Genomic DNA, 15847 nt, shown 5'->3' on the forward strand with positions numbered 1-15847 from the left:
CAGTAACTCTGTATTTGAGAAAGTAGAATGAGAAAAACAATAAAGCCATTGGAAAGAAAAGTAACCTGCAGGAATCACTGAATTATTATGTACAGTAAAAAATAATATATGACTGACAAAGCTCTGAATCATATGATTAATTTTTAATTAAAAAAACAAAACAAAAACTAGTAGCTGGACTTACTACTTTTTTGTTGTTCTTGTCTTTTATTTGTTTGTTTGTTTTTTGTTTGTTGAGGACGTTTTACTCAGCTAAGTATCCTTGGTGAAGGATGTTTCCTGCACGTGGCACAGTGGCGAGTGCATCCCACAGTTTTCCTGTTTATTTTTACCCGCTCTGTTAATGCAGAGTGCCCTCCACAGCTGACGGTGTCACTTTATGCGGAGTGACACTAAAATGAAGTATGGACATCGTTTTGTCAGTGTCTCTGTGCGCACGCAGACAGTTTATCGTTAACGATGTCTCGTCTTTAGCTTCATGCATTGTGTTTGTAGGCGTGCAGAGCCTGGATGTATGCCTGGATATTGGCATGAATGCGTTGCCCGTGGAGACGTCACTTCTCGAGTCTGGTTTCTTGGGATTTTTTGTTTCCCACAGCTCATTCCTCTGTGTTTGTCAATGATGGTAAACAGTTTAATTTAATAATCAGACACACACACACACACACACACACACACACACACACACACACACACACACAGATTTGCTGTGAGAATATTGCTGCTCATGTGGGAGTCATCCTCTCAGAGAACCTCGCTCACTCCCTTCCACTCTCCCTCCATCTCTCACTTCCTTCCTTCCTTTTTCGTTTACTGCTCCCTCCCTCACCCGTCCTCTCTTCCTCTCCTCTCTCCATTATCTACTGACCACTCTCATTCTCCAACCCTCAGAGGACACTGTGGTTATTTCTAAAGCCTGCTGCGTGTCTCCTGTGGGATGGATTCCTCTGGACTTATCGGTCACTGTGCTGCTGTAGTCCAGTCAACCATCCGACAGACTGGTGCTTACTGCAAAAACAATTTGTCAGCCCTGCTGTAAGCTCATTTCTTTACTGCTTGCTTATATATATATATTATATATTACACAACACACAATAATGTACTATAGTTGCAAGCAGGTATGTAGTATTTGTTTATTTTTGTATTTAGAAACAACTATAATTTGTGCAGTAGGCTCTTGAAGCTTGTTGTTGTCTGCACGGTATTGTCTCATCAGTGAAGTCCATCAATGTCTGGCATCAAAAGTCTAAATTGATGGGATATAATACAGCAAAGCTGCTTCCATTTTGACTCAGCCCTGCTTTCACACTGATTGCTCATCATTCATACAATACACTTGTCACAGTATCTGAGCACAGAGGTCTCTGTGTTTTACAACATGCAGCTGACTGAAGGGAGGCTTACTATCTGTGGAAACAGTTTGTAGATGCCAGATGTCATATAGATGGGTTATGGTAACCTCTTGAAGAGTCATGAGAAATTTCCATGGGCTTGAAGAAAGACAGACGAGGGCTGTCTGCTGACTAAAAGAGTTACTCAAGGGGTCTTAGTGTGTGTGTGTGTGTGTGTGTGTGTGTGTGTGTGTGTGTGTGTGTGTGTGTGTGTGTGTGTGTGTGTGTGTGTTTTATCTTCCCCAAGATCTCATTGTGCTGTTATCTCTGAACTCCAGACATCTGTGACACGTAGCAGACCTTCTCTGCAGCTTTCTATGTGTTTTACTATTTACACATGAGTGTGGTTGGATAGAAAACAACACAAAATTAAGAATATTTTTCTGGTATCAAATTACACATCTGTAATCACGTAAACGGTAAATACTGAGAATGTATAGACTTATGCAAGTTCAGAAATGTACATTTGTTTTTGATTAAAAAAAATGTATTATTTAGTAAAAGTATCACTAAAAGCAACTAAATAATCACTGACCTGTCCGTCATATGCTTGGTTTTAAATTTTTTCCACAGTAGCTTATTTAACCATTAAAAGTCAACAGCAGAAAGCAGAAATAAACAGTGACCCTGGATTTTTAAATTCAGAACTCCTCACCAAACACGCCTGAAGACTCGGCACCAGCCAAACAGCCTCACTGTAAAAGGGAATTATTTGACCACAATTTATTAACGTTCTCTTATACAAACGAGTAAAAAAAAAAAAAAAAAAAAAAAGACCCGGCCCAAGAGGAAATGATCATGCACTAAAGTAATATGAGGTGAGATCACGTCTTCATACTGTAAAAGACAGCACTGCTGCTTCCCATTTCCCTGCATGAAGTACGGCATGTACTTTACAACATCACTCGCTTTTATTACCATTTAAATATCGTAATAGTATATACACATAGTATGTATGTATATAAGCCCACAGCAAGACAGTGAGAGATTAGCAAATTGTGAATATTTCCATCTGTCCATCTTAAAATTCTTAAAGAAATCATAAATGATCCAGAACATTGTACATGTGCCCAAATTGTTTTGTATTTAAATGGTTATAACCCATTACTGTACTGTAATAAAATTAAAGGGTTAGGGTTAATGTTCCATGCCAATATTTTCTTGTCAGTGTGAAAACCTGTTGTAATTTTAAACAACTCTATATAGCCCACGCTTGGCTAAGGCTTTTTGTCAGCATTTGCCCAATAAGTCAGTGAGTTGACCTTGAAGACCTTGGTGGATGTAAGCCAGATTTTAATGGATAGTTAACATGACCCCACTCTACACCTCTACTAAATTTTATCGGAATTGTTTCAACACCGTTTGAGCTATGGTGTTTACAGATAGAATGACACACAAACACTATCAAAAACCTACCTACCTCCTTGGCGCAGGGAATAAATATTTGGAAAGCAGTAAGGAATTCAAGGATTCAGCAGAGACCGAAGGATGTATATGATGAGGCAAAGCTTTCCCTAATCTGTAATATTTATCTTTGAAACTCCAAACATCTGGAAGCCTTTCCAAAGACTCATGGAGCAGTTAATCAACCCAGTACAAACCGATCATTCTAGATTTTTAATTGCATGAATGCTTACTTTTGCTAACTTTATTTGGAGCCACATCTCTCTTCCTTGCTTCTATATTTCTATGCATGTGTCTGTGTACCAGCAGAGCCATGTGCTTCTGTATCTTGAGGGCTCAGTGCTGCAGTCAGTTGGAGAGTTGGCCTTCATTCAGCCCTCACGGGGGGTGTGGTGGTGGTGGTGGTGGTAGTGTGCAGAAGAGAGGCTATTAGATGCCAAATGAACAATAATTTTCTGTAGCCTGGATGCAGCCCCAGTAAACGGCTAGTTTCTATTTTAACCCATGTTTTTTCCACTAATGATGTGCGGTTAGCCAGCAAATTTGAGCAAAAAATACACGAGTGACTGAGTCATGCAGCTGAATGACTGCTGCTTTTTTAAATTAATTTTGGTTTCAAAAGAATTTGTTAGTTTATTTTGTGTTTTGTCCAAGTCTAATAATGGAATGCCTTATTTTTTTTAAAGTTACCCTTTGTTGTTTTGCTGAAATATTTATGTTGCATTGTTGTATTTTAACGTCATCCTCTGCAGACTTTCACATCTGTGTCCACCTGGAAAAGCTAATTGCATTGCTAATTGTGCTTTTTGAATGCCACCACTGTTGTTTATTCATCCTTAGAGCTTCTGGTGGTATTTAAACACAATGCCTTTGTATTTTCTCACCATGGTGACCTTTCTTCACAAACCGGGTCTGAAGCAACCAAAGTAATCTTAAGGGGTTGCTGAGTTTTGCCAGTAGGTTGATGACCTTGACTTTCAACAAATTTTTTAATGAGTTATGCTTTTATTTTTTTTAGTTTAGTCAAACAGTCTATTAAGATATCCTTGGGGTCTACTAATACTCCATTCATTGTTCTCCAAATTGTTTCTTGTTATTTAAAAACAAAACAAAAGAAGCCTACTGAAGATGTTTTTCAAGTTAGTTTCCAATATAGACAAAAAGAGATTGAATGAACTCAGAAGGTATCAAAAGTTTTTATTTAATGTGCTAAAGTCTTGCCTTGCATGTTTGATCTGAACAAATGATGTTGAGATGTTGCACACAAGTTAAACACTTTTTATTTTTATTTTATTTTAATAAGATTTCTCTCAGCAACAGCAGATCTGTAGCAAGCATTGGGATTCTCGCTAGCTATAGTTGAATGGAAGATCATCGTTTTATGGTGGGAAACTGTCAGTATTAGCTAAAATACAAAACTGGCGTCAGAACTTCAGTAAATAATGGCAAATGGACTGCATTTATATAGCTGGTTTATAGTACTTCCTGATCTACAGTCCCCCAAAGTGCTTGTTTGACTTTTCTTTCTGCCTGTATTAGCTCTTTATTACTCACTTGTTTGTTTTTCTGTACAAAATGATTCAGTCCATCTTAGGTTTTCCTGCTATTACAGATCTTAGCTTTGGCCTCAAAATGAAACCCATTTTATTATCAGAACAGTCCTTATTGTTTTGATGGGGTGAGGTGACCTGTGACTGAGTGGATGCCCAGGGCACCCATCATCCCCTTTCCCCTCCTCTGCTGTCAGTCTGTGAGGCAGGAAACACTTCCTGCCCTTTCGTCACCATGAAGGCATTTAAGTGTGAGACTCACTCAAACGTGAAACTAAAGTGAAAGTTCTCTCCAGTTGAACAAGTGAGCATGAAAAGTGCAGAATATGAAAAAATAGCTTTGGTTTAATTTAATCACTCAGGATGGCGTATATGTACATGCCGAATTATCTGTTCCCTGTGGAGGGTTCACATTCCTGCTTTTAAGAGGAAGAGAGGCTGAGGGAGTGACAGATGGCATGTTAAAGTCATTTGAAAATGATGGCCAGGCACTGAATGAAGGCGTGAAGCAAGGACTGAAAACACAACATTATTTGGACACCAGAGGAGTCTAATGTGGAGGGAATAACTAAAATGGCCTCCTGAGTCTGAGTCTCTGCTGCTGTACTAATGGCGTTCTTTATTTGTCCTTTTAGTTGAGAACGAGAGCCACTGCGACTTTGTAAAACTCAGAGAGATGCTGATCAGAGTCAACATGGAGGATCTGAGGGAGCAGACACATGCCCGCCATTATGAGCTGTACCGGCGCTGCAAGCTCGAAGAGATGGGTTTTAAAGATACAGATCCTGACAGCGAGCCATTCAGGTAGATGGTGGACACACCCAGTGCAACACAGACAATGTGTTTATAGAAAGGCTCACACAGTCAACCAACTGTCAACAGCAATGAAAGCAAACGATTATCTTTTAAAGACTGTGCCTAATCTTTCTTTGTTTCTGTTCTCTGTCCTGGCTTTACTGCTCTGCAGCCTTCAGGAGACGTATGAGGCTAAGAGGAAAGAGTTCTTGGGGGATCTGCAGCGCAAAGAGGAAGAAATGCGGCAAATGTTTGTCAACAAAGTAAAAGAGACGGAAGCAGAACTCAAAGACAAGGAGAGAGAGGTCAGTCTGGAAAAGCCGAGCTGTCGTTTATTTGATAGTCAATTGCACCTGACATGTCCACAAATCAACTTCAGGTGCATTTGGTCACAAGATCAGAAATAATGTGCTCACAGTTTTGCATGACATCTGTAAAACCTGGTGAGTTCAGTACATTTTAACATATGACAAAGTGTCTGCACATGTGAATGACCGGACTCTGTTTGTATTGGTTTATCCTAATCACTCATGTCTGGCGCCACTGTGAGAAAGTACCAAGCCCCTCATCACACTATTTCCCTACAGTGAGGCTCAAAGTTATGACTCAGTGTCAGTTTAGGAAGCTGTGACTACACAGAAAGAAATGCACAGATCAAACACTTTAAGTTATTGCTTGTAACTTAACTGTATGTCTGATCTAAGATTTGTCTTGGCATTTTTAAATGTTGTGCAGTTTCTACAGTTTACCACCAACTTTCTCAGTGTTGGAAAGAGATGGCGTCTTCGCCTCCCATCATAGTATTACGATTAAAATCTGCAATAGTGCATTCTTGTGCATAAAATGTTGCTAAGGGCTCCCTGTAACCATAAAAAACACACTTTAGGTCTATAACACCGGCATTTAATAGTTTCTGTTTTGTTTGAGTGTCTACTTGTCAACTATACAGGGTCCTCAAAAACACTTTGAGCAGCCGTGCAGTGCATCCAATGTTATACATACCAAAGTGTTGCATACTGCAATACCAGATGAAGGTGTGTTGTCGACCACAAGGGAAGCAGTGCATGACTAAACAGGGGGATGCCCTGTTTTTCACCGCACTTTATAATATGGTTATTTAACCTGCTCTTAGTATTATAACCATGCATGACAAAATTATATACACTGAAGAAAATATAAGAAAAGCCGATGTTCAGTTCAGTTTGAGTATAAAAGTATTAGTCAGACAAACTCTTCCTAAACTGCCCTTTCTTCTAAAGTTTCGTCTCTCTTGTCTTCATCCCGTTTGTCCGTCACCACACTCGTCTTCTCCCCCTCAGTTGCACGAAAAGTTTGAGCAGCTGAAACGGATGCACCAGGAGGAGAAGAAGAAGGTGGAGGATAAGCGGGGATACCTGGAGGAGGAGATGAACGCCTTTAACAAGAGGAAGGCGGCAGCCGAGACGCTGTCCTTATCTCAGCCTGTCAAGAAAGACAAGGACAAGAAAAAGTAAGGCAGTCCCTCCTTTAAGTCACTCACTCGTGTCATTCTTCTCTCAGTAACAGGAAGCTGCTTCTTTTTTAAACCCTACTCCTTTCTTTAAGTAATCCTCTTGCCTTTCACTGTGTGCCTTCAGAACCTGAAATGATTTCCCCGCTGCTCTTGTCCCTTCTTGATTTGCTGAGTAACACTGATACACGAGGTTAGCATTCTGCTAATTCCCGTGGCTTTATGGAGCCTTGAATAGAGCGTGTTTTGCTGCTTTAGACCTGTTGTCGACCTGTCTCCAATACACAAGCATTTCAGCTGTTATAAAGGCCTGGCATGCGTTAAGGAAACTTCCTCTCCTTTTTGTCCTGCCCAAGCTTAACATTTCCTGTGCTTTCACTCTTTCCTTTCGCCTCGCTCTAATTATTCAGGATACTCAGTGAGGAGGTAGTGAAAACCTCAGAAAGGGCAAAACTGATGTTTCAATAGGGGTGTGCTCATCGTGTACACTGTTGTTAAATCTTCCACTTTATACTTTATGCTTTCTTTTTAAGTACAATATTGCACTGAGATGCATAGTGATCTATAGCTCACCCATCACAGCAGGGATCCAGGTGCTGCGGTTGTTTCAAAGCTCAGTTGGCATTGTTTTGAAATTCCTTCGTTTAAAGCTGCATTCTAAGAACCTTCAGCTTGTTTTGTCTTTAGACCGACTTGTTCACATACTTTTGATAAGATACTTTTTTCTGGTTTAGTCTTGGCCTTCTGATGGGATAAAATGATAAAGTGACAATCCTTTATATGCAAAAGGTCAAGTCTAGTAAAGCAAAGACACAAAGTACAACTTGACTGTTGAAGCTATAAAATGAGTTCGATCTTAGACCAACATTTTTGCTCAGCCTCCATAAAACTCATGTAGTAAAACACAAGTTTTGCTTGAAGTTTCTTGAAGCTGATAACCTTTTGAAATCCTTATGAGGAGCTACCAAATGCAAGTTCAGTACTTGCAAGTTCAGAACCAACTTTTATCTGCTCAGTTTATCATGAAATGACCTGGCCACGAAGCTTCTACCTGCCTGTCCTGTGAATATGGGGCACATATATCAAAAAATAGCAGTAATTCCTGCACATTCCTTCAGGATTTTGAGTTAAAGCTGAAAGTCTGCACTTTAATCTCATATTGATGATTTCAGTCAATATCCACTGTGGAGACCGTTTCAGACAGTCAAACGTGTACAATGTTCAGGTTTCACTTTACTTCGTCTGTCGTGTAGCTCCTTTTCAGTTCTTTATCTGTGTTAGTTTTGTTTTGTTTTGTTTGCTGGCGGTCCCTGACACACTGTATCACAATCAGAGCTGGCTTTGGGTGAAGCTTGTGGCCGTCTGAGTGGTTAAAAAGCATCTCGGTGTGTATGCCAAGCTTTGGTCATAGGTGAAATCTTCATGGTCATTCCCACCAAGTTCACCCGACATATGGCTCCATCTTGTGGCCGCTCACGTGCATTACTCTTGTTCATGTTGCAGAACTTCCATTTTGTGCTTTTCCGAACATCATTTTTGGCCGTTTCACTCAGGACTGATGTTTGAAGTAATCATCATACAGAGTGTAGTTTAAAAGGTTCACACCTCTTTCACCAGCACACGCGCTACGATTTTATCTGAGCTTCCTAACTTCTTTGCTTCAGTGCTCCTTTTCTGATCCCTCTCTTTTATTTCATTTATTATTTCAGTAAAGTCGCTGTTTGTTCATTCGATTTATTTTGTTTATTGTTTGTGGTTGTTTTTCAGTTAATTTATGGGCGCTGTATACCCTTCCACACACGGCCATGGATTTGTCCTCCATCACCATAGCAGCGACAACATCTGTTTTTTGTTGGTTTGTTTGTTTGTTTTCGTTTGTTTGTTATGACATTCCATCTTGATATTGTGCACACGGACCAAAGACACTGAGGATGATGATGATGGTGAAGCCACAGGGAAGAAAAGAGTGAAAGATGGTGAGAGATGATGAGCATAAAATATTCACAGTCCATCAGAGGCCATCTCATTTATTCAGGATCTTTGTTTGTTTGTTTTGCTTTTTTTTTTTTTTTCTTCCTTTGGACACTTTTTTAAAAATATATATGTATGTATATGCGTTTTGTTTTGCTTAATTGTGATTTAAATATATTGTTGTTTTCTTTTTGTTTCTTCATTAACTATCCACACAAGAAATAAGAGCTTAAAACCATTCAAACCTTTGACTGTTTGGTACTACAACGTAACACCTGGGCAACATTTTTGAAACTCTTCAGCAAGTATTAAAAAAATAATAAGATGTGCTTAACTTTTTTTTAATAGAAGTGACACTTCCAAAGAAGATATCAGTAAAGATTTTTGTTTTTAAATACATGATCTTTCTGAAATATTGCCCAGATAAAATGTGTCGGTTAAAGTCGGTTAAAGTTGTTTTTTTTTTATCAATTAAGCCCAAATAATATACTTAAATAGCAATAACTGAGCACCTGTGTACTGCATATTGCATACACATAGGTGCTGACAGCCTAAACCTAATAATCCTAAGTCTTTTAAAAAAATGTATGCAATATTCTGGTGCTGTTTCAGTTTAACTCATTAAATGTATGTGAATATTTTCTAGAGCTTACCAAGCTTAATATGCAAAATGTACTAGTTTTTAAATCTGATATTGTTATAAGAAGCACATATGATTGTGTACATTGTCCGTAAGTGATTTAACTTTATTGTAAATGGTGAGTTGATCGTCTCGATGTGACTGTTATGACAGTGGACGCAAACACAAAGCCAGTATATTGACGTAAACCCAGGATTCAGGAAACTATTCAGCTTGATGTAGACGCGTTTACACTCAGATGTAGAAGAGAGCAGCTGTATTTACTGTGTGTCTTTTGGAAATAAATGCAACCCCCCCCACCCTTCCACTCCTGACTTTGATGCGTCTCTGCCATGATTTGTTTGTCTATATTTACCCAGCGGGGAGCTGAAAGTGAAGCACAGGCAGGTGAAGACTCTCATTCCCTCAGATGCGCATTAAGACAGCACACAGAGGCTGACGGCCCCTCGCTGTAACCCAAACAGCTGTCAGCTTGAGGCAGTGTTTCCTGTGTAGCGATCTCTAACTGAAGAACAAAGTGCTGTTTGCTTAGCACACAATCCTCCCTGCTTTCACCATCACTGCTCACCTCTGTTGGGTGTGGCTGTGTGTTTGTCAAAGGAGCGAGAGCTTGGAAAAGGTTTATGTGAAATGCATTGACCTTTTATGCAATTTGTGTCCTCCCTTCAGTTTGCATTTCAGCTTTTTCATCATTCCAGTATGAAAATATAAACTATGGTAATTGGGAACAGAGTGGTTTGTATAAGTTGACCTAATTGCTGTCCAGGAGTATCTTAATGAAAGATAGTAAATATCAAAAAAATGACAAACTATTAAAGTAAACTCGTACGAGCTGACGCCGGCCACATCCTATCCAGTTCCTTCCCCACTTCAGTTAAGTTCTTTCATTATTTAGAATTCTACAGATTTCTTTTCTGGACACTCCATCTGTAACTTCTTCGCCAAAGGGATCCCTGACCACCCGATCGAGGTCATGGGTCATAAAAGGTGGATCTTCATCAACCTCAGTCATCACTGCTGCTTTCTGTGAGCATCTGCCTGGGCCACCAACTGGGCAGATGCTCATAAGTGACCGGGATCTTTGTTCACTCCGTCCACCATTCTCTTTCAATAAGTAACCTTTTCTAATTGAATGCAACTTAATATACAGACCTGCTTGCTCGTATTGAATATGAACAAAATATCAGATAGGTGAGGTATATTGTATTTTTACTGCACAAAACACTTAGTTTGTGTGTTTTGTGTCCTAATATGGTCATGTCATGAATACAGATCTGGGTATGAGCCCAGGGGCATCCCCCTTTTTCATGCAGCTAGTGTTAACTAACTGCTGTATGATATAACAGGTACTCTTTGAGACAAGTGCATTTCTTTTCTACATTTATATAACATGTATATAAATTCTATATTTATTATCAATGAAAAACTACACAGACTATAATAATCTGTGATATATTTTATTGGGTAATTGATTCCTCTTTAAAGCATTAGGGAACCATCAAAAATAACCACCAGAACCCCCCCTCCCCCCAAACTACTGTTATATATTCTTATTTTTTAATATTAGAATTATCCATGGTAATAATGATGATGATGATGATACTAATAATAATAATAATAATAAGTATTAGTATTAGTATTTATTTTATTATTTTTTCACATAGACCATGTGCTCGACTCAATTAAACAGTTTAACTGTTTGAGATGGTTTTCCGTTTATTGTGAAGGATCTGCCAGCATTGGTATTATTCTGTCTACCACCTGCAGAGTTCACTGGACCTCATTCAGCCCTACAATATGTTCAGAGATCTCTCCTCTCTGTGCTTTAGTACACTAACACTCTGCCAAGAAAGCTGCCTGCTAATCACCCTGACAGCCTCAATGTACATACTTGGACTGAGCCACAACATCAAAGCCAGTGACAGATATGTGATAGCTGCTGAGATGCATGACGTATTTCAGGGCTTTGACTAGATAAAAGGTTTTTACCTAATTACGACTGATTGTGAGCTCAAATTTTGTGGCTGAACGAACTACAAGCACAACAGACCACTGACAAAAGAAACTGCTTTACATAATTATGTATAGAGGCTCCAGTAAGTTCAGAACATTCATGGGAAATCATAATTTAACTTAAATAATATGCGCTGAAAATACTGGGCATCCAATATTGATTTTTGGCCTTGTCCCTTGCGCACAGAGATTTCTCCAGATTCTCTAAATCCTTTGATAATATGTACTGTAGGTGATGAAATATTTGCAAGTTTATGTTGAGGAACATTATTCCACAGTTTGTAGATGCAGTTTCCAGTCATGTTATTGACCTGCTGCCAAGTAATCAATTAGCTGTAAAATGTTCCACCACCCGTTTTTTTTTTTAGTGTCACCGACTTTTCCAGCCTTTAGTTGACCCCCCATCCCAACTTTGTTTGGAATTGAGGTTGTATATTAAACTACTTGATCTTTCTCAAATAGAATAATTGACAAAATCTCTAAATCTCAAGCAAAAATTGAGTAAAAAACTAAAAACCAAAAAACATCCAGCTAATAGGTCTTTTAACATTTGTATAGGAGACATCTTTAGGAATGAAAGCGGTTCAAGTTTTCCTTAATAGCAAATTAGCATTTTCCGCATCACTGGTATTGAGCTAATCTGTTGACTTTCTTATTTTTTAATATATTCAAACAGATTTATTCAATTGCATTTTTTTTTGCGGTTGCAAAAAAAACTGGTTACAATGAAGTCTAACTGTATACATGCAACAGACCAACAGTGTTGTTTGGTAGACCCTGGCAACCTTCCAGTCTCATGAAGTTTGCTCCAACCAGCTGCAGACCTTTGGTATTGAAAAAAATAAAATCAGGAAATGACTTTATTTTTTGAAATCATAGCTTTATTTCTATGGTAGACAAAACAATAAGATATAGCTGCCTCAGTATCTGAAGGAATATGTGTGGCTTGGTCCAGATCGACTTGATGAGTCAAAGCAGACTTTACAAATGAGAAAATAACTAGTTCACATTAGAGATCATGTTACTGAGACTAAACACAATTTGAGCCACCTAAACAAAAAAAATAAAATCAAAGATCAGTCTCTCCAGCATTGGTAGAGTGGTGGAGGTAAAGTTCCTCAAGAGACACTGCGTTTCCATCCATCAGCCTTCATCAGTTTACAAATCAGAGGAAAGAATAATCCCATAGGTCAACCTCAGATTATCATACAGTACATAATTAAAAAAAATATTGCTAATTTATCACTGATGCTGCATCATCAACCAGATAATCTCATGCTGTCAAAAAAAAAAAATCACCATTGTTTTTATTATTCTGCTCTAGTGTTGAATCAATCTCCCAAAGGTGCTCGGCTATGATATGTAACAGCTGCATAATTTAAACCAACTCAGGCTGAAACTTAATTTAATAAAAACCATTTGCATAATTAAGTCATGAAATAAAGCTTTTAAGTAAAAATGTAACTTTTCTAAATAAAAGGGTAAATAAACATTTAACAAAACTGGAAAACTTTAGTAGAGTTAAGATTAAAATAATAAAAAGAGGTTAAAAATATATAATTATTTGTATAAAAAAGAAAAGCTTTTTTTTTCTTTTTTTTTTTAAATATCAAAGTGCTGTGTGGCTCGGGGAAGGGGGGGCATGAGCACCGGGTTACCTCCAACTACATGTGGGCACACTGTCAAACTTGGAAAAGAAGCAAATAAACAGGCCTTCAAAAAAAAAAAAAAAAAAAAAAAAAAAAAAAAAAAAAACACCACCCCCAAAATCTGGGGTTGATGTGAACCAAAGGTAGGTTGTAAAGTAAGGGGAAGGAGGCCTTTACAGGTAGAACAGTAACTTTGCACTAAAGAGAAACATTCAAATCTAATTTTGGTAACGCAAGTGATTCCCCACAGCTTCAGCTCAGCTGCCAAGAACAAGCCACAAAATCAGAATAAGACAAAAAAAAAAAAAAAAAAAAAAAAAAAAAAAAAATCCTGACACCTTCAGAGTCAGTAAGGACAAGTGCAAAGACGAGACTAAAGTAATACTAAATTTTACATTAGCCAACTCTTTTTGGAAAAAAAAAAGAAAAAATAATCTTGAAATGTTATGGTTAGCGAGGAGCATCTGGTCCCACGATGTCCTTATGGACGAAAGGTGGACGGTGTGAATAAAATGTCCTCCTAGTTGACGGCAGGGTGCAGTGGCGGGCACGACGAGATGTCCTCCTGCTCAAACGAACCGTCGCGATCGCTCCCCTCTGCCCCGGGAGTCGCTTCCTCGTTATACAGATTTCCGAATCCGTCGTAATACTCGTCCGAGTCCCCCTGCTCTCCATCGCCCCGGCCCCTCCTGGACTCTTGTAAGTGCCGCGTGGGGCTTTGGGCTCGCTCTTCTTCCTGGATCTGAGTGCTGTCGAAAATGTAGACGGCGTTGGTCGTCAGGGAGAACTCCAGGCTGTGCAGGTACTCGTCCACCACCTCTTTGCAGTGGATGAACTCCGCACTGTCAACCTGGGAGACGGGAACAAGAAGAAACATGATAATGTGTGTGAGATGAACAAGAAAAAGAAGAGACAAGCATGATGTAAACGTTGGCCTACAGACTATATTGTCGATTCTACTTTAGTCTATTATACTTCAGATGGTCCCACAGAGTAGGAAAGTCTTTCTTGTGACTGGTGTGTTCATATGCTTTTAAATGGAAATTGCAACATAATACAAACAATGAAGACAGTGTTTAAACAACATTTTGTTAGTTACTTCCTGTACAGGCTTGTTGTCAGGGTTACTGATAATAAGTTACTTATCTAATTAAAAATTGGACATGGCAGCAAATAAGAGTTCAGTCCAATACTCTAGGATTTAAAGCATCTTGAGGCTTTTTGTGAATTGGTGGTATACAAATAGAAATACCTGATGTGCAACAGTTCCTACGATCAAATGTTTGTCGTTATGTCTCTGTCCTATGGCCTCAGCTTTATTTCTTATGCACAGATGAAAAGCTGAGAGCACAGTGGACATCAGTGACCGCCATGACACTAATTCGATCAGGAAAAAACAAAACAAAAAAAACAAAAAAAAAAAAAAAAACCCAACAACAAGGTTGCAAAGCAACTTGCAGATTTACAGCTATGGGCAAGGTTTTGGGATTTTTCCAGTTGGATTTTGAGATAGACTGCTTTGCTATGACTCATGGAGTGGACTGAAAGCGCTAGATTTTCAACATATTACATTTCTCTGCATGAGGTCAACAAACCGCCCAATACTGTCCAGGTTTTTGCCTATGTTTTCCATTATCTCCCCCCCCCCCATTATCGCATACGTGGTAAAATCTACTTGAGCTAAAAATCAACCACTGATTGCAGAATACATGAAACTGTTGGTTGGGCTGTAGCATGTGTTAATCCCTGAATATCTTGAAGATCTTGCGTTAAGATGTTTAACGTGACCAGAGAAAGCAGCAGGTGCTTTTTCTTACTTGTGCTTTCTTCAGCAGATCCGTTAACACGGAGAACCAGTCGGGTGTGAGTGCCTCCAGCTCCAAAGTGATGATGGCCAAAGCCAATGTGGAGCCCTTGAACTGCCAAAGCTGGTGGCAAGCCATACAGTGTTGCACCTGCCTGGTCCACAACGCCACCTGGAGGCCGGGAGGTCTCTTCTGATTCCCCAGCCCAACGGGGAGGACACCGGGGTCTGTTGCAGGGTACCAGCCGACACCGGATCCGAGACCGATGGACGGAATGAGGTGGGGGTGGCCGGAGACGAGCATGGCGTGGAACTAGGATGGACCAACGGGGGGAAAGAACATAATCGAGACCAAAATGTTAGCATAACGATGTCATTGTTATCTCATCGTCTGTCCACCCATCGCCCACTCCTAACCTGCTAGATTTATATCAAAGTATACCAGTGCATTTAACTGCACATCATTCATCCCTTTTACTCAAATTTCTCACCAACAAAGACATGATCAATCTGCAGATTGATCATCCACTCTTCATCAAAGGTGAGTGTAGAGGTCCAAACCTGAAGCTCTAGCAGTGCAGGTTTTGCTAATGAAGCCCGCCAAACCCCCCTCCTCTTTGTCCGACTGCTTATTGTAATCTCATTGTATCGTATCGTACGTGCAGTGCTTTTCTGTGTTACCGTTTGTGGGAGGTAACTGACAAACCTGAGTTGGGGCTCAGTGGAAAAAGAAGGTGGTTTTTCCAAATAGCAACATAAACTAATTAATCTGCTTCACTAAAACCAGTGAGTACAGGCTGAATAAGCTGGCTCAGTCTTTTGGTTTAGATGAACATCCCGAGAATCAAAAGAGGAATGCATTCATCCAGCTTTTGTTTCAAACCCCGTCATTCATTTATTCACATAGCGTTTGGTTCATCTGCTTTATTTAGTCTTTTACGCTGTAGCAAATATAAGCCATGGGATTCAAAGAAAGTGCGATGTTCTTGGAGCTGCAGATTCAGCGGTGTGGCGCTAAAGTCACAACATAATTTCTTGAGTCCCCCCCCACCACTACACTTCTTTCTGGAGTCCTTTTCAGGGTAATGTAGCAGTAAACATGGTTTTTAGCGTCACACAGCTGATTGTGCTTCTCCAAGAG

At 39.4% G+C, this 15847-nt stretch overlaps 1 protein-coding gene across 4 annotated transcripts in view; it reads left to right on the top strand.

The window, feature by feature from the left end:
• The window catches only part of septin8a (septin 8a), a 35575-nt gene extending 20019 nt beyond the window's left edge, over positions 1-15556 (top strand). For 2 of the 4 annotated variants that reach the window (XM_025910771.1, XM_025910770.1), the window contains 4 exons: positions 4981-5149; positions 5313-5445; positions 6460-6629; positions 14735-15556. In XM_025910771.1, the coding sequence (XP_025766556.1) occupies positions 4981-5149; positions 5313-5445; positions 6460-6629; positions 14735-14903 (641 nt within the window). In that variant the 3' untranslated portion in view covers positions 14904-15556. Of the gene's footprint in view, positions 1-4980; positions 5150-5312; positions 5446-6459; positions 6630-8396; positions 9556-14734 lie in introns of those variants that run through there. The other 2 variants (XM_005452562.4, XM_019363935.2) reach the window with 2 other exon arrangements.
• Positions 15557-15847: the final 291 nt, after the last annotated feature.

The sequence above is a fragment of the Oreochromis niloticus genome, linkage group LG10, assembly GCF_001858045.2.
Source record: "Oreochromis niloticus isolate F11D_XX linkage group LG10, O_niloticus_UMD_NMBU, whole genome shotgun sequence".
Taxonomy (NCBI): Eukaryota; Metazoa; Chordata; class Actinopteri; order Cichliformes; family Cichlidae; genus Oreochromis; species Oreochromis niloticus.